The sequence below is a fragment of the Manis javanica genome, chromosome X (genome assembly GCF_040802235.1).
Source record: "Manis javanica isolate MJ-LG chromosome X, MJ_LKY, whole genome shotgun sequence".
NCBI classification, from domain to species: domain Eukaryota; kingdom Metazoa; phylum Chordata; class Mammalia; order Pholidota; family Manidae; genus Manis; species Manis javanica.
The window spans coordinates 5,565,025-5,583,122 of NC_133174.1; the positions used below are offsets into that span (position 1 = coordinate 5,565,025).

The window sequence follows — 18,098 nt, forward strand, 5'->3', positions numbered from 1 at the left end:
TACCATCTCCTCAGAGCAGGCGTTGGGGATTTATAGGCAGCTTGTCAGTTTCCATAGTTCATGCCCTCTTGAGGGTCCAGAGCTGAGTTTCAGAATTTCATTCCCTGTCTTTGGTCACAGGTGGAGTTACCAGGATGACGGTGTCATTGGTGGTCATCATGTTTGAATTAACGGGTGGTCTGGAGTATATCGTGCCCCTGATGGCAGCAGCTGTGACCAGCAAGTGGGTGGCTGATGCCTTTGGGAAAGAGGGCATCTACGAGGCCCACATCCACTTAAATGGCTACCCGTTTCTGGACGTGAAGGATGAGTTCACCCACCGCACACTGGCCACTGACGTCATGCGGCCACGGCGGGGAGAGCCCCCACTGTCCGTGCTCACCCAGGACAGCATGACCGTGGAGGATGTGGAGACGCTCATCAAGGAGACTGACTACAATGGCTTCCCCGTGGTCGTGTCCAGGGATTCTGAGCGTCTCATTGGATTTGCCCAGAGACGGGAGCTGATTCTGGCAATAAGTGAGTGAGGGGAGCAAACCTCATAGTTTACTGAGAGACTATGGCCGCCTTTGGATGCCCCAAATTCTCAAAGAGCTTAGAGAGAATGTACAAAGGTCAGAGGGCCTTAAGTGGGGCTCTCACACTTTGATGGATATTTCTATCACCTGGGTATCTGGCTAAAATGCGGAGTCCGATTCAGTGGGTCTGGGGTGGGGCCTGAGACTCTGCATTCCCCGCAAACTCCCATTGGTGCTGATGCTGCTGGCCCCCAGGTCACACTGTGAGGAGTGATGTGGGAAGGCATTGATGGCTGGCAAACGGCTGCCACGTTTGCAGGCAGCTGCCTGGGCCCACTGCCCTAGGAGGCAAGCTGCTGCTGCCCCTGTAGGGAGCTGTGAAGGAAGAGACGCAGCTGTGACTGTCCAGGTCGGCTGGTCCCAGGGACGGACTGTCAGGCAGGCTTGCCAAATTAGCAGGTGGGTGCTGTGCCTCGGTGTGCCTTCCTGGCATGGCACAAGCCCTTGACGTCACTGTGTGACCTCATGTCCGATTCTCCCAGGCAGGGGCCCACGTGGGTGGAGGAGCAGATGTCAGGTCAGTTCTGAGGGACGCTCTCCCTGCTCGTGCACCACCCAAGCTGAGCTGGGCTGAGGGGCAGGCTGGTGACTTGGGATGATGCTTAGGTGGGTGTCACAAAGATAGGTGGGTCCTGTCAGCTTGGGGATGCCCACACTGGAAGGGGGGAGCAGGGGGTAGAAGGACAACGGTCTGGGTGTGAGCCATTGGAGGCCCAGGCAGGGAGGAGCAGTGCGCCTTGGAGGGTGCCCTCTGGGTGCAGTCCTGCCGGGCCTCCTGATGAAACGGGGGTGGGACCAGCTTCTGTGACAGCAGTCCGAGCGCAGATCCCATCCTGCTTGGCATGTGTGCTCGCATGATCTGCACACCATCCCAGCATCTCACGGTAGGCTGGGGCTCACGGCACAGCTCGTGTGCACGTGATGATTTTACTGTATATCCCACCTTCCGGAGTGTTCCTGAAGGTTGCCAGCGGGACTTGCCTGGGTATGATTGTGGATGCCCTGCTGGGACCACCTTCACCAGACAACCCTTCGCTTATCCCTGCCCTTTCTTGACTATTTCTAACGCTCTCCCTTTGAATTTCTAAAATCTCTTTGGGCCATTAAATAGCTTTTAAAATATCTTTAAAGTACGTTTATCAAAGGTTTTATAAAAATGAGTTTAGATAAACTATGTCTAATAATTTTAGCTTGTTGCTCAAACATCCTGCAAAGCAACAATTGCTTTTATATTTTAGACACGATGGCACATTTATAAATGCCTCTTTTTATTAGGTCCTGTCACTTAACAGGCAGGTACTTTTAGGCATAAATATTGCCTTATAGATAATTTTTTTTAAAGCTGTACAAGAACGATTGGGTTTGTTTTAAAATCATGTAATCAGCAGCCTTTAAAAAAAGTGTTTCAATTCCTGAAGTTTTAAGCAAAGGCTGAAATTAAAAAACTAAACTAATAAATGTCATGGAATCCATTACCTGTTGTGTCGCTCCAGGCACACCTGCTAAGAGACAGCTCACTAATTTTGCTGAAACCCATTACTGCAATCAAGTGGGAAGCAGAAATTGTCATCAACTGGTTAGAGAAGAAATTTAAGCTCGCCAACCCAGTGCTCTCCTAGAAGCTATGTTTGGAATGTCTAAAGAGGCAACACGCGGTGTAAATAATACCTATATGCTCTCAATCAGACCAAAAACAGTAGAGGAGCTGCTATTTAACAGGGTTTGTAGGAAGTCAAGGAGTGCTTTGCTCCGAGCCATCAGAAAAGCGGTTTTCCTGACCTGTGGAAATAGAAGAGTGCCTGTACTCTGATGGAGAAATTCATTCCCTGTGTTTGCAAAATTATCTGCCTTTGCATATATACAAACATATATAGAAATACGATATTAGCATGTAGCTAGTAAGTATCCCATGCTGAGTTCACTTTCAAGGGAATTAGGAGCAAAGATGATAGATCCAAGATAGTTTGGATAATAAAAGAATGGTGTGGCAAATAAGGGTTTTTCTTAATCTCATGTTTAAAGTTGTAGCAACTGCTCACATGAAGCTGAAAGTTTTGTTTTGTTATTTTCAATCCATACCTGGACTGCCAAACCATAGCCGTTGTCTTTGTTAGAGAGCAATTTATTAGCACCACCCAAAATTGGGCCCTCTTCACCATCCTATACTAACATGTGGGGCCACATGTGACCCTTGTCAATTCCTGGTAAAGGGGCCTGTAACCTCTTGGTGCTATTTGCAAATATGAGGCTTTTTCTGTGCTCAGCAGGGCTCAAGCGCTTCTAGGCTCGAGTTCCGAGTTCCGCAGTTAAGCGAGGATGGGTTCAGAGAGGACTTGGTGGGAAGACCAAAGATGATTAAAGGGATGGGAAGTTAGATTTATGGGCAGGAGTTAAGGGAACTCTCATTTTTTTCATCTGGTGGATGATTTAACGATGATTCTCCAGCATGTGGAAGATGCTTACTTGCAGAAGGGGATCTACATCCAGGACTGAACAAGAACATAAGTGTCAGATCTTTTGGATGGGCTGCTTACCGGTAAAGAGGTTTCTTCCTGGAGGGCCAGTAATTACTGGAATCGGCCATGGAGAGCTGTGGTTTCATCTGCTTCTTTCTGCTGGAGATTAAAACATACAGAGGGACTTCTCCAGGCTTAAGTAAAGTATAATTTGTCATAAAATAATCTGCTTTTTCTTCTAAATAGTTTTTACTTTTTAAAATCACATTGTCTTTGTACTGACTGCCATTCTAGTTGCTTCCAGTTTTCCATTTGAACCTTTCTTGTTAATTGGTGTCTGTTTTATGGAGGCATTTTTAATGAAGAGGATGATAGTATATTACCTCCCTAAAAACAGAATTACTCTAAAGTAGAATTTCTCAACCTTAACACTGTTGACATTTATGGCTGGATTGTTCTTTACTGAGCGGGGCTGTCCTTGCCTGTTAGCAGCCTCCCTGAGAGAGCTCTACTCACCAGGTGCCAGTAGCATCCTCATCCCCCAGTTCGGGCAACCAAAAATGTCTCCAGGTATTGCTGAATGTCCCTCTAGAGCATGGGCAAAATTGCTCATGGCTGAGAACCATTGCTGTACAGCCATCGTAATAGCTTATTGGGTATGTGATTATTTCCTATCTTTAAAACCTTCTTGGCCTATCATGGTGAAATTCACTTTACCAACACTTTCTTCATTACCTTCTCTGCACCTGGCATATGATTATGTGGCTGCTGGCAAGTGGAAGGTCAAATTAAATGACCCTAGTAGGCAGTCATAAAATGTACATCCGTTTTCAGGAGCTGCGGCCACTGATACTAGATCTGGTAGAATATACACCAAACCTCCTATATTAAAGATAGCTTTAAAAGTATTATAACTATTTGATCTTTAAAGCAATTATAAATGAAGTTTATTACCTTTTAAAAAATGAAAGTAAGATATACCCATAGAATATTGGGGAAATTAGAAACAAAATGGAAAATAAAAAAAGGCACCCACATTCTTAACACCAAAGGCCATAGCTAAGCCATCCTTCTTGGCTTTTAGGACTTCTACACATGTAAACTTTTCTCTCCCTCTCTCTCCTGGTTTCTTTTCTACCACGGGAGGCCCTGGGGCCTAGGAGTCTATACGCATAGCCCTGGATCAGCCCCTGGGCGAAGAGCTGGTTTATACAGGAAGTACTTCTTCTGCAGCCACCACGTGTGGGTACTGCCCTGGAAGCAGGGAGTACGGGGATGGCAGGGGCTGGTCTCTGCCCACCAGGAGCCCATGTACTGTAGCTTGTGCAGGCATTTTGGTGACTGACAGTGATTTCTTGTCCAAACTGGGAGTAGAGAGTTCACCCTTGCAGAGAGATGTGAAGAGCTTTCTTGTTGGTCTTCTGTTCACCAGCTTTTGGCCTGTGTGGAGCACGTCCACTGGCAAAGTTCAAAGCTTTAAGATAAAATAGTAGAGTTGCAGGTGGCCTAGCAGAGAGCCCTTTCAGAGAGAGCAGCAGTTGCCACTCCGGGAGTAGCAAGGAGCCCAGCTCAGACCTCCAGCTCTGACCCCAGCTGGTGCCTTCAGTTCCTGTGTGGCAGTGAACTCGGCTCCATTCTACAGGATGGCGGGCAGAACCAAGTACACCGACACTTAGTGGACCTACCTGCTGATGCCTCCACTTGTGGATTGATTGATTCACACACCCTTTTGGCAAATACCTGTTTTGTGTGCACTGTTACTAGGCATTGTCCAGTCACTGGGCATGTCCTGGTGAGCTAGAATCCACTGAACTGGCTGCTGATAGAATCAGGGCTTCTAACCCAATCAGAAGAGTCAGAGGAAATACAAAGTTGGTATTTATTTCAATAGGTGGATTAACATCTTATTCAATTGTGTTTTGTTTAATAGGGGATTCAGCAAGTCTAGGTGATCAGTTCTTAACTGAGGTTTGTGGCTTGATCCAATCCTGACATTCATCTGATTGCTGAAAAAGGTGGGACCCCAGTTACATGAGACTTTAGGGAATCCAGTCAACACACACTTCTTTGCTTGCCTATGAAAATGAGCCAGTAAGTGTGTGTTGACTGTTGCCGCTCCCGGCCGTAGTGCTTCAGGACAGAACCATCTTGGTTTCGGAGAGAAGTACACAGTATGAATCCTGTAGCATCTGCATTTGAAATCATATTGTGCATCCATGCTGTCTGGTATTTGTGGTTGAGTCATATCCCATTTGATGTAACTAAATTTAAACTGACCCACATAATGAACAGGCATTTGCCCAGCGGGCCCTCAGTTCTTCTTTTAATCAGAGACCCTTTTTTCAAACTCAGCCTGACCCTGAATGCCGCCAGTTTTCCATTAGCGTACTCTATTGCAATACCTGGCCTTAGAGCAGGCAGTTAGAATGTTATTTCTCAAAGAACAATATAGGTGAATACTAGTCTTTGAGAAGGCAAGAAATGTATTATAGAAACCAGGACCCATTTTAAGGCAAGCCTGGCTGTACATGTTTCCTAACCTTTTCCCATGAACCAAAAAAAAAAAGAAAGATTAAAATACCAACAGAAGGAAAATCGCCTTGGAGAAATATCTTGAGACCGATGGATTTATTTCATGTGTGACTTAAAATAGCCTGGGTTTCTAGTACTGCATGAAGCTGTATTTCTAATGAGTTCCTGTTACCTCACATTTCTTCAGCTTTCTTTCACAGGGCCTTGCCTACAGATAGAAATAGGCTAATTGTTACCATAACAGTTTTACTATCTTTCTTTGAGAAATCCACAAAATGGCCCATTTTTAAGAGAGGAGATCCAAGGAGTGGGGGGATGTGGCTTTTCTAGGGTTATTTCTTTGGTCCCAAGAGTCATATTTGGGATTAAGCTGCATTTCTGGGCTGCGAGCCTAGATGGTCCTATTGATTTCCTGTTCCTTTCGGGGCTCATAATGCCACTTGGGGCAGTTAAAAGTTAGTTCGTAAAAAAACAATGTATTAAGGTCAGTGGGTAGCGAGGTGCGGTTTCTCGTCACATCAAACTTCACCCCATAATGAGGTGAGGGAGGATAGGAAAGCAGGAGTGGAGGGCCCTGGGCCTTCTGGGTGCCCCAGAGGCCAGGGGAAACAGCGCATTGCCCCAGAGGAGCCATCCTGGTCAGGCCCGTCTTTTAAGACTTTGGCCATGACCATCGGGTCACAGCAGGCAGCCCTTGCACAGCATTAGCTTCACAGATGTTTGGCTGATGCCCCTCATTAAGAACGTGGAGCTTGCCCTCTGGACCCCTGCTCTGTGAGATTCTGGGATGTGGGTAGAGGGAAGACGCGTACTCCTCTGGGTACAGGGTAGGGGAAGTTGCTAAGCAAGGGATTTTTGTGTGGCTTATTGTTCCTGCTTACCTATTCTAGAGAATGCCAGACAGAGGCAGGAGGGCATCGTGAGCAATTCCATCATGTACTTCACGGAGGAGCCCCCCGAGCTGCCGGCTAACAGCCCACACCCCCTAAAGCTGCGGCGCGTCCTGAACCTCAGCCCTTTCACAGTCACGGACCACACCCCCATGGAGACGGTGGTGGACATCTTCCGGAAGCTGGGGCTTCGACAGTGCCTGGTGACACGAAGTGGGTGAGTGGCCAGATAGCTGTTGATGAAATGTGTGCTGTGATCAGAATCTGGAAGGAACATGATGCATGATACATGGTCTCAGTCCTTAAGGGACTCACAGTTGACCGGGTTGGCCATGTACTTGGTAGAGGGTGTCAGAAAGTTGTGCTGAGAACACTGAGAAGGAAGTGACAGGGACCTTTGGGAACTTAGTGCAGGGTCGCCAGTGCATCCGGGGAAGGTGGAGATGCTTCTGGGTATGGCTACTTTTGGGGATGAAGCTGAAGGTTGAGACAAAATGGGGAAGAGCCATAGGAGAAGGGCTTGCGGCTGGTTTTCTACCACTTGGGTGGCGGTTGGCTTGGGGGGAAGGCACAGCCTGTTCTGCTGTAGTGTGATATGTGTTCCTCAGAATTGTGGTGCTGTGCAAAAATAGCAATGAAAACCACAGGACTTAGGAGAAAAATAGGGTCAGGTGCATGACAGTCAACAACTTCGTCAGTGGCACATTAAAAAGAAGAGGTGGGAATCTAATAAAAATGGTAGTACTGTTTTACACACATTACATGGTTAAGAAATATATCCCTGTGACAATAAATATGTCACCTGACCTGGAAAAAACCCTAAAGTTGGCTTGTGGCAGGGGTGTTGTGAGGGCTGCAGCTTGCCAGTGTTTTGGGCTCAGCTGGGTGGTTTTCTGCATTCACCTGGAATTTCTTGTGGATGTGATCACCCGTAAGCAGATGTGAAATTCCCATTATGCTCAGATCATTCCCTAATATATCAGTGGGTTCGAAACAACTTCATATTTTCAAAACTAACCTTGTAGGAAGGCTGAGACTCGGTGGCCCCATGGCATTGTCTCTGCTGCAGCAAAATTACTTCTGCTTTGTGGTATTGCAAACCAGAAAGTCAGCACTGCAAACAATGCTCAAAGGTTTGGGTGCCGTGAGAGGCGCAGTGCCAAGGGCCATTCTTTGGGCTCAGAGGTCTACCCCAAATTCCACGGCCTCAGAAAGTTGGGTGGAGGAACATTAGTCAGGGTAGCCTGGATAGGGTTGTCTGCCCCGCTTACTCCTTAAGGGCCGGGGGCAGCAGGGGACATTGGTACCCTCCCTTTAGTTTGGGCCTTTATAGAATCCAGAGGGTTAACTCCAATTACTGTTGTTTACATTTCCAGAGCCAGCACACTCCAGTTTAACCCTGAAGTTCTCAACCAGGGTGATTTTGTCCCCAAGAGATTTTGGGTGTCACAACAGGGTGGGGGTGCTACCGGCATCTAGTGGGTAGAGGCCAGGGATGCCGTTCAGCACCCTACTCTACATAGGACGGCCCGCATCACGACAAAGAATCATCTGGCCCCAAATGTCACCAGTGCTGCCATCGAGTGGCCCTGGACCGGATGCCTGTGAATAGCCAAATGAGTGACACTTCCTTGCTTGCCTTTCTTCCTGGTGACAGCGGTGAGGGCTCTACCAGGTGTAGATTTTCACCCTGACCCAGGGAAGTGACATAGGCCGACAGGACAAGTGTCCTCCTTAGCTCTGGGGTATCTTGCACATGCGTAGGACAATTGGTGAGGAACAAATAAGTGTCTGAGGATAGGGATCATTTCTGCTGGTGATATTTAGAGGAACACAAACTTGAGCGTGTGTCAGAACCCCCAGAGGGTTAAAGCTCCAGGTTGAACCCAGAGTGCCAGGCCCACTGCAGTTCCTGAACCCTCAGGTCTGTCAGGGGCCCGAGAATGTATGTCTCTACCGAGCTCCCAGGGGCTGCTGCTGCTCAGGGGACTACATTTGGCAAAGCACTGAAGCCCACGAATGTACTTGAATTTCCAGTGCTCGGTGTAGATACTGCTGTGATCACAACTATACAGCAGTTTCTCTTTTCCTTTAAAATAATAACCCAGTGTCAGTTATCATTGGAATTCCAGTCCTGGCAGGAAATTCTGCCCTTAACACCCGCTCACGCCTCACAGAACCCCATGAGGTTTTCCTGCGAAGATCTGGGTGCTGAAATTGGCTCCGAATGTTCTGCGAGAAAACAAAATCGCACTCTCTCTCACTTTCCATATTTTAAACAAACACAGATGCTGATACGTTAGTGCTGGCAAGGGATCCGTGTTTGCGGGGCCTTTCATCTCCTCGGGCTTTCAGCCAGGGCAGGCACGTCTCGAGCCAGCTTGCCTTTTTGATGGATTCCATCACCATGTGCCATCCCTGCTTGTGACTCAGAGCCCCACCCATCCCGTTGACCTGCATCATCTGCAGGATTTCTCAGGGCCTGGGGTCCAAGGTAACCGTGAAACCAGACCAGGAACCACAGAGGTTTTTATCCCCAGATGCCAGAGTCTAGGGGGCCTGAAGGGGCTATGCGTGAACTTGTGTGGGATTTTTCCCAAGAGCACCTAGAAAGGAAAAGCAAGCAGGGGAGATGGTGTCAGCATTCCCCAAGCCCTGCAAGGTGGGCTTCAGGGGCGTGGACGGGGTGGCCTTCCCAGAAGAGCCCAATTGCTCTAATCTGAATTACATTCATGGTCACAGATTGGCTGTTTATCATTCACCGGATTCACTTGAACTCCTACCCACAGGGGCTGCAAGTTCAAACACTTGATTTAAATCAAATAGGACATTTCACGCCACTAACGAACCCTGCTGGATTTGAGGTTGCCTCCGCCTGGGTGGATGTTCAGCTTTCTTCCTTTGTGATAATTACTGTCATGGGCCAGGGCACAATTTATGCCCAGCCCTAAGGCAGCTCCTGAACTCACATTCCCCCAGAACAGCTTTAACTAGCTTCACTTTCAGACATAGTTACAGAGCTTTAAGAGGAGGTTGTCAGGACTGCTCTGGCAAATGGCTGATCTTCTGAGACTCTCTCCAGAGTGAAGGTAAAGGAACGGCAGCCAGGCTGTATAGATGTGGGAAGGGGGCACATGCGTGTGTGTGAGTGGAGTGCTCATCACTTTGCAAGCACTAGCGGGCTGTGTTTGTTTCAAGGCAACATTGGCTTAATCAGTATCTTACTGAGCACCTATTTGAGGACGTGAGAAGGCTCAAACAGTTAAAAAAATAGTAAAGCCAAGGAGCTTGTCATCTACGAAGGAACATGGACATAATCCAGTTTAAGTGGTGTTACCCAGGTGTTCTAGAGGGGACTGTAATATAAATAAATAAATAAATAAATGAAGAGCTTTCAAGTAATAAATGGCTTTCAAGTAATAAATAAATGGTAAAGAGGACAAAAGAGTATTTTCAGTTGAGGGTCTATCCACTAGTTGGTTGGCAGCAGAGCCCCTTCCCACCACAGCCAGACACGCCTTTGGTGGTCCACGTCTGAGGGGCCAGTAGTCCCGCCTCCCCCATTCTCTCCCGACTGCAGCTTTCTTAGTGGTATTACAGGCATGCGCTGCTTGAATTACAATGATGCCTTTTTTGATTGTAAAGGGAGTCAAAGGACTGTTATGGATAGAATTGTGTCATCTCCCCACCCTGAGTTCATATGTTGAAGCCCTAAACTCCAGTGTGACTATATTTGGAGATGGAGGTCTTTAAGGAGATAATTAAGTTTAAATGAGGCCCTAACGGTGGGGCCCTAATCTGATGGGACTGGGGTCCTTATAAGAAGAGGAAGAGACACCAGGGATGCTGGCACAGAGGAACGGCCTTGTGAGGACACAGCAAAAAGGCAGCTGACTGCAGGCCAAGGGGAGGGCGCTCTGGAGAGACCTAATCTGCCAGCACCTTGATCTTGACCCCCAGCTTCCCCAGCTGTGAGAACATACATTCCTGTTAGGCGCCCCCAGTCAGTGGTGCTTTGTTATGGCAGCCGGGACTAAGGACTCACACTTGCCTGGGCAGGTTTACTATAGCGGCATCTTATTTTATGGGGCATCTTCAATTTTACTGCATTTTGATAAATTTTAGAAATGTACTTAAAGTAAAATATGAACATGGTTAAAGTCAAGTAGCTCTAAACAGCTGGAATGAAAAACCATTCCCGGCTTTACCCTTCTTTACTACCAACCACCCTTCTCCCTTCAGGCAACTACTTTTTTCCCCCTGAGGGTTTTGTTTTCTTTAATAGACCTTATTTTTTAAGCAGTTTTAGGCTTATAGAAAAGCTGAGCAGAAAGTACAGCATTCCCACCTACCTGCTCTTGTGCCCTATTTCCCTTACTGTTAACAACTTGCATTAGTGTCTTATATTTGTTGCCATTGATGAACCAATATTGATGCATTATTATTAACTAAGGTCTATAGTTTACATTAGGGTCACTCTTGGTGTACATTCTCTGGGTTTGGACAAATGCATAATGACATGCATCCACCACTATGGTATCGTGCGGAGTGGGTTCACTGCCCTGTAAACCCTCTGTGCCCTGCCTATTCATCTCTCCCTCCCCCAAACCCTTGGCGACCACTGGTCCTTTTATTGTCTCCTATAGTTTTGCCTTTTCCAGAATGTAGTAGAGTTGGCATTATACAGTGTGTAGCCTTTTCAGACTGGCTTCTTTTACGTAGTAAAATGCATTTATAGTTCCTCCACGTCTTTTTATGGTTCGATGGCTCAGTCCTTTTTAGCGCTGAATAAGATTCCATTGTCTGAATATAGGTAGGTCCCAGGGAAGGCAGTACAGCAGGGAGAAGACAAGTAGTGACTCGATAGCATCTTACTACGCTGATGGACAGTGACTGCAATGAGGTGTGGGAGGGGACTTGACAGTATGGGTGAATGTTGAAACCACAATGTTGCTCATGTGAAACCTTGATAAGACTGTGTATCAATGATACCTTAATAAAGGAAAAAAAAGATTCTGTTGTCTGGATGTGCCATGATTTGTTTATCCATTCACGTACTGAAAGACTTCTTGGTTTTGCCAAGTTTTGGCAATATGAATGAAGTGAATATCTTCTAAGAGTGAGGCCATTCTTTTATATAACCACTAAATCATAATTACACAAAATTGACAATAACTCATTATCCAGTTTATACCAAAGTTTCACACATTGCATTTGGTTGTTTTGTCTCTTTAGTCTTTTGTCTAGAATAGCTCCCTGCCCTTTTTTGTTTGTTATTTATGACGTAGATTTTTATGAAGAGTCCAGACCAGTATTATATTCTGAATTGGTTTGATTGCTTCCTCATGGTTTGATTTGGTTCAGTGGTTTTTGGCAACGTTCCAACATAGATGATGTCATAATGTCAGCTTTTCCAACTCTGTGGGTGCTAAGCTCCATGACTTGGATGGGGTGGTGATGGCCAGAGCCTTCCATTGTAGAGGGACATTTTTCTCTCTGTACGTGCTCTGTGGAGAGATACTTTGAGCCATATGAATTTTCTTTTCTAGCAATGGTTTTGGAGTCCACTGATAATTATTGACTGAACTAGTTATTATACTAGGGGTTGAAAAATGTTGATGTTCTAATTCTGTCCTGCCTTTTACATTTGCCCCCACTTTTTTTGATTATCATGGTAGAGTCATGACCCTTTCCATCAGTGTTTTATCATCTATATCGTCATTCTTTTTGTTTAGCATGCTTTTAAAGGCCTCTTTTGCTGTCTTTCTCTTCCCTGAAGATGTTCCTGTGAGATGGAGGGGAAGACATAGTATCTGCTGTCTCTTCCAGTGTGATAGATGGGGAAAGTAACCCCAAAAAGCAATCACTTTCTCAAGATTGTTTAAGGTCCAGTGTGGTCAGGGACAAAGAAGTCAGAATTCTGGTCTGACGGTTTCACTAACCAGTGTCCATTTCACCAGATGTTATTGACTTGAATACTGCATCCCTCTTCATAACACTTTGTGTTAGTAAGAAATGAGTTTGCTAATTGGGCTTTAATTAGATAAGTGACATTGTATTTACAATTGTGTTTTGTGAATTTCTTTGTAAACATCCTTTTACAGAGTAGAAACCTGTCAGTTTACTGGTTGCACAGTATTTCAGCATGAGATTGCCATTGTTCACTTCTCTGTTCCCCTTTTCTTGGGTATGATGGAGATACGGTGAGCAGCATTTTGCCAGCTGATTTGACCACAGGACTTTTCTCCAAAAAGCATGCACATACCCTTCTTTCAAACCTTGCACCTTTCCCAGGGGACATGATTTGTTCCAGCAGGTGGTCATTTAAGTATTTAATAAAATCCATAGTGAGGCAAGGGCTGCTGGGAGTGGTTGTGCCAGTGTGTACCGAGTAACCCAGGCGCACAGTTTACAGTAGTGTTTGTGAACAGTGCTCCCATGAGTCGTGCCATGTGTAGTCTAGGTGGCCCTATGCAAGTGATCCTGGGAGATGGCATTGTTTTTGTAAGTTGAAAGCAAGGAATTTTGGAAGAGGGGGTGATTTGCATACGTGGTTAGAGATGAATGTCAAACTTTACCCTTCTAGTAAGGAAGATTTAAAATAGAATCAATTGTTATCTTACATTTAAATTACCTTTTATACAAGGAATTTCTGTGGTGTGGACATTTTGACAATGGCTTTCATAAGTCCTTTTACAATTGATTGTAGTCTTCAAATTTGAGAGAGTCTATCAGTCACCATAGGTTTACAGCTGTAATAAACAAGCTTGCAGTCTCAGTGGTCTAACACAGCAGTCATTTCCTCTCCCACGTCACATCAGTGTGGGTTGCAGCAGGTGTGGGCTCCTCACCACGCAGTCGGTCAAGGACCCAGGGCCTTTGAGTCTGGTGGCTCCTAAGTCTGTCTTCTGTGACCTCCGAGTCCTTTCCGGGCTCCTCTGCCTCTGGCTGGCAGATGGGGAGAGAATGTGAGGGAAATGCAGGTGGCCCGGGAGGGGACTCTCGTACCTGTACCCACATGCCATTGGCCAGAGCTCCCTCGGCTGGCCCCACCACCCACGAGGGAAGCTGGTGAATGTTGTCTTTCTGTGTGCCCAGGTGGAGTTGGCATCAGGGTTCCGGACAGGCATGAGTCCATACTGCAATTCTGACCTCTTTTCTCTGTTTTGTTTCTTTTCCAGGAGGCTTCTTGGCATCATCACGAAAAAGGATGTCCTGAGACATATGGCCCAGATGGCGAACCAAGACCCTGAATCTATCATGTTCAATTAGCAACAAGGTGGCAATTATTTTGAGAAAAATACAATGACTGTGTCATTTTAAAAGAAATAAACAAATGATACGTTATTATCCTAATGAACCATCATGCACTGGGGGCAGCGGAAACAAAAGCTTTGTTTGACTGGGAAGGAGGATGAAACTTAAAAAAAAAAGCACATCAAGGAGTTGGCGTTTTATAGCTTTAACCCCTTAGGAGTTTCAAGCTGTGTTTCTTAATGAGTTTACTAGCTATGGGGTCATGCAGGAGGGTGTAAACGATGTAGTTTGTACAGGGCCGTGGAACACAAATGCTTAGTCAGGAAACGTTTGCCCCTTCTGATCAAGGCTGATTTCTGTGAAGCTTTGAGTCCCAAAGGCAGAGGGGTATGGGTATGTCAGCATCCTTATTTACTGCTTCCTGAAGTTTGGCTGGTCTGTCACTAAACATTTAGACTAAAGACTAAAGATATTTGCACTTAACTTTGTTGGAAAAGAGAAAGAAATTTGGACACAATGAAGGCTGCAAGAATGCCAGTGGGTTCACTCGTGACTGCCCATTTCAGCCTGTTGTTTTCCTTCTCCATCAGTTCCTGAACCAGCATCGGGTTACCTGCTATGCTGAATATGAAGAAATCATTTCTCTCTGGCAGACCAGCACCTTGGGGCTGCACGATGAACTCTTGGAGAGTCTGGCGCGGCACTGTTTCTCCCATACCCAGGGGTTCCTCCTTATTCTGAGGATATACACACCCGCTCATTGACTTGAATCCCCATTACATTTGCTGCATTCAGTTGTTATTCTTGCTTGGCATTCTTAAATATGGATTAGTCTAGCACCTTCCATGGACCGTATCCTATGTGCTGCCAGCTTTCTACCAAGTGTGCTCTAATTTCCAAATAGCATATACAAAAGTCAAAGAGGGCTGCCCAGTGGTACTGCTTATTTTTCCTCTCAGATCTTATAAAATATGGCTGCAGAGAGGGGGAAGGCACATGAGTTCTCAGTGGGAGCTCCTACAAATGGATTGCAAGAGAAATACTAAATTGATTCTAAATCTGTTCCATTATCTTCTCCGTAGGATGCAAAATGTCTGCTTTAAGGTGGTAGTGTGCACTTTCACACTAGCAATTGAAGCATGGAAGGACAGAGTTCAGTTTTAGACAGCCAATTTGAGCGCTGGCATCTTTCCACTGAATTTGTGATACATTAATTCTTTTAGTCAGGGTTCAGTCTTTTCTGTGGGAAGGAATTAAGCTGTGCTTTAGCCCCACCGTGTGATCTGTTAAGAGTTACCCACCTTGCCCTTTGACTTCAGTCTTTGTTCTTCCCTTTTTCCTGAGTCCTCATCTTTTGCCCTCTCATCATTGGGTGCTGACGGACCAGGTGAGCAGTGGAGGACACGTGATGGAGTGAAGAGCCTAAGGCCGAACCTGCGGCGGGCACTGAGGGCTGTCTCCAGGACAGGAAGGGGGTCCCACGCTAGTAGTTTTTCCACCACCCCTTGTCCTTTGGCCTTGGCATACTGCCTCAGAGTCACAAGGTGGTCACAGAACGGCTTTCTAAACAGGAAGAGGGAGGAAGAGGCACGTAACAGGTGCAGTGTCCACATCAGAAAGGCAAAGCTTTCCCGGAGATGCTCGGCTTACAGCCACTGGCTAGAGTTCTGTCATGCGGCTACCCTAGCGGCACGTGAGTCTGCGAAGGAAAATTGCAGCTAGGCATATTAGCCTCCGAACAAAATGTAGGTTCTTTAAATAAGGAGCGACATTGGTCCTTGGGAGGGAAACATAGGAGAGGCCATCATTGTGCCCTGTCCTTGTCCTTTTGTCTAACCTACTCTTTCTGGCCAAGCCCTCTAAACACTCTCTTCTAAGCTCACAGCCCCCACCCCTTCGCTCAGGTCTGACCTACAACTCCCGCTCTGAATCCGTCATTCCCTAGCCCTAATGAAAATGTTCATTTTGGATAAAAATCCAGCTACAGGCGGGTTTCTCTGGAACTTCTAGTCGATGTAAGAAATATCTGATGTGTTCTCTAGGTTAAAAAAGTTTAAGTCAGATCATGCTGACAAACCATGGAAAATTTGTTTCTGTAATTGGCCCCCTTAAAAATAATATCAAATAGCCACTTCAGTGTGGAAATACCGGTCAGTAGTAGAGAATTCAGGTTTTGGTATCTCATGCGGCGCACTTAAGTATCGAGTAACTGATAATATTAGCATTGTTATTGGGGTTTCCATGGAACATGTGCAAGTGAAGCTGGATTTTCCCTGGACTTTAAGTCTTAAAAGGTCTTAAAGATTGCTTCATGTAGTTCCCTCTTACTCCCGCATGGCCTCCCCAAAGAGTGTTAGTCATAGCCTGGATTTATATAATCCAGGATGCCCTTTTAGCTGAAATAAGGAGTTTCAGGAGAGAGCACGGAACAGTGAACAGATAGCTGAGGGCAACGAAACCACAGAATGTCCTCCTCCCCCAGCTGAGGCGGCGGAGGGGTGGAGGGGTAGGTTACCTATGCCAAGGTCACTGAGGGGAGTTGCCCTCCTTCCCAGGGCTTAGTCTAGAGATGTCTGTGAATTCCCCAGAGACAGCTGGGAGTGTTACTTGACTGAAATAACCTTGTTTTCCTTCATAAGCTGAACCTTTTACTTGTTGGGGGATTTGGCTCTCTGCCACAGGAGGCCAGGGTCAGACAGGCGGGCTAAGGTCAAGGATGGGGGAGTGCAGTGGGGCGGCCAGAGCCTTTGCCCTCCTCGCCTCAAGCCCTGCCAGCATGGTGGTCGTCTTGCCCACCGGCCCGGGGCCTCAGACAGACTCACTGGAGAACAGCGCTTCGGCACTCTTTTGTGAAAGGGTGGGGATGGGGATGCTGAGGGTGTTTGCTGTGCCCCCGCGTAGAGCTCCATCCACTTCGCCTGGCCATCTGATGAGCGGCGTGAGCAGAGCTAGGGTGAGGAGGTGAGATCAATATTTCTCAGAATAGTGTGTTGTTTTCCTTTTTGCAAAACCAAAGTCTTTAGATGTTTGTAGAACTTCCTGGATTCTTTCTGAATTAGTGTTTTATGTGAACAAACAAATGCATAATGGAAAAGGAGTTCTTTAATGAGGCACATCAACCTATTTCTTGCTCTCTCTCTCTCTACTCCTAAGGAAATGTGTTGTAGGACAGACACCAAATAAAGAGTATCCTGAAAGAAAGGATTTCTTGTGTTTTTTTGGTACCTCGCCTGGAGAGCACATGTGCGTGTGGCTTCTTTGAAAAGGTAAATGTGCTAGAAGTAAATCAATATTCAGTGTTTGCTATTATTTAGAATCAGGCCATCTCAAATTTCTCTGTTCAGTACCTCCCAAAGACCTTACAAAGGAGAAGACATGTCAAAAGATACATTTTGGGCCCTAATGAATCACAGAAACAGAAAAATTCCCAGCAGTTTGTTTCACTTAGGTGAGAACTGGTTTCTTTTAATTATCAACATGCACAAATTCTGCTCAGAATTCATTATCCGATGCTGAGCTGGGAAAGATGAGAAAGGCAGGAGGGGAACTATTGAATTACATAATTGTAATGTCATGCCTTCATTTTAATTTAGCATGGGCAGGGTTTTATCAGACTCGGCTTCGAACCTTTGAAATGGTTTACATGAGGGGCAGCATGTATATCTGACTTGGGGAACACTAAGCTGTCCTGGGTGTGCTGGGAGTGAGTCTGTGTGTGACTTTCACGAGTTCCGTTTGCATTTGGTGTTGGAACAACCACATAGCAATGTGGGGTTTTTGTCTTTATTGTAACACTGTGTAAATGTTGGCACCTTACTAAAAATCGGATGTTTGAACTCTATTTTAAAAAATAAGCATGGAGCCCTCAGAAAGCATCTTGTAAATGGAAGAGATACTGATTTTCCCACATGTTTTTACCCAGTGGGGCCTCAGGAAACTGGATTCTGGTGACTGCTGGAGTAGCTGGTGAAATTGAAGACCTATTCTTAAGATAGTCACGCAGGATTGTGACATTGATTTGGTCAGCTTTAAAACCCCCTATTCTTAGCCTGGTGAGCAATGGGCCAAATAAAAATTCAGACTGGGGCTATAAATATGCAAGGATGGGGAAAGGTCACTGTCCCCAGGCCGTCTGCATGTCTGCCCTGTGCCTGGGAGCTGGAGAGGACTGCTCGGCAGTGGGCCAGCATTAATTCTTTTAACAGAAAATCTTGTTATCTGTTACTTTAGGAACTATAAGGATTTGACTTATGTCCTTACCACCAGTTTTTTACTTTGAAATTTTCAACTTTACAGAAAATGAGGGAAAAAATAGTACAAAAATCGTACAAAGAATGCCCACATAGCTTTGCTGACCTAGAAGAGGTAGTGAGAGGAGTCACTTC

The 18,098-nt window shown here is 46.0% G+C and overlaps 1 protein-coding gene across 4 annotated transcripts in view; it reads left to right on the plus strand.

The window, feature by feature from the left end:
* Positions 1–16,914, plus strand: part of CLCN4 (chloride voltage-gated channel 4) — a 58,050-nt gene extending 41,136 nt beyond the window's left edge. For 2 of the 4 annotated variants that reach the window (XM_017667402.3, XM_017667405.3), the window contains exons 11-13: positions 121–519; positions 6,457–6,673; positions 13,638–16,914. In XM_017667402.3, coding sequence (XP_017522891.1) covers positions 121–519; positions 6,457–6,673; positions 13,638–13,728 — 707 coding nt within the window. In that variant the 3' untranslated portion in view covers positions 13,729–16,914. Of the gene's footprint in view, positions 1–120; positions 520–4,964; positions 5,050–6,456; positions 6,674–13,637 lie in introns of those variants that run through there. The other 2 variants (XM_017667404.3, XM_037013445.2) reach the window with 2 other exon arrangements.
* The last annotated feature ends 1,184 nt before the right edge of the window (positions 16,915–18,098 follow it).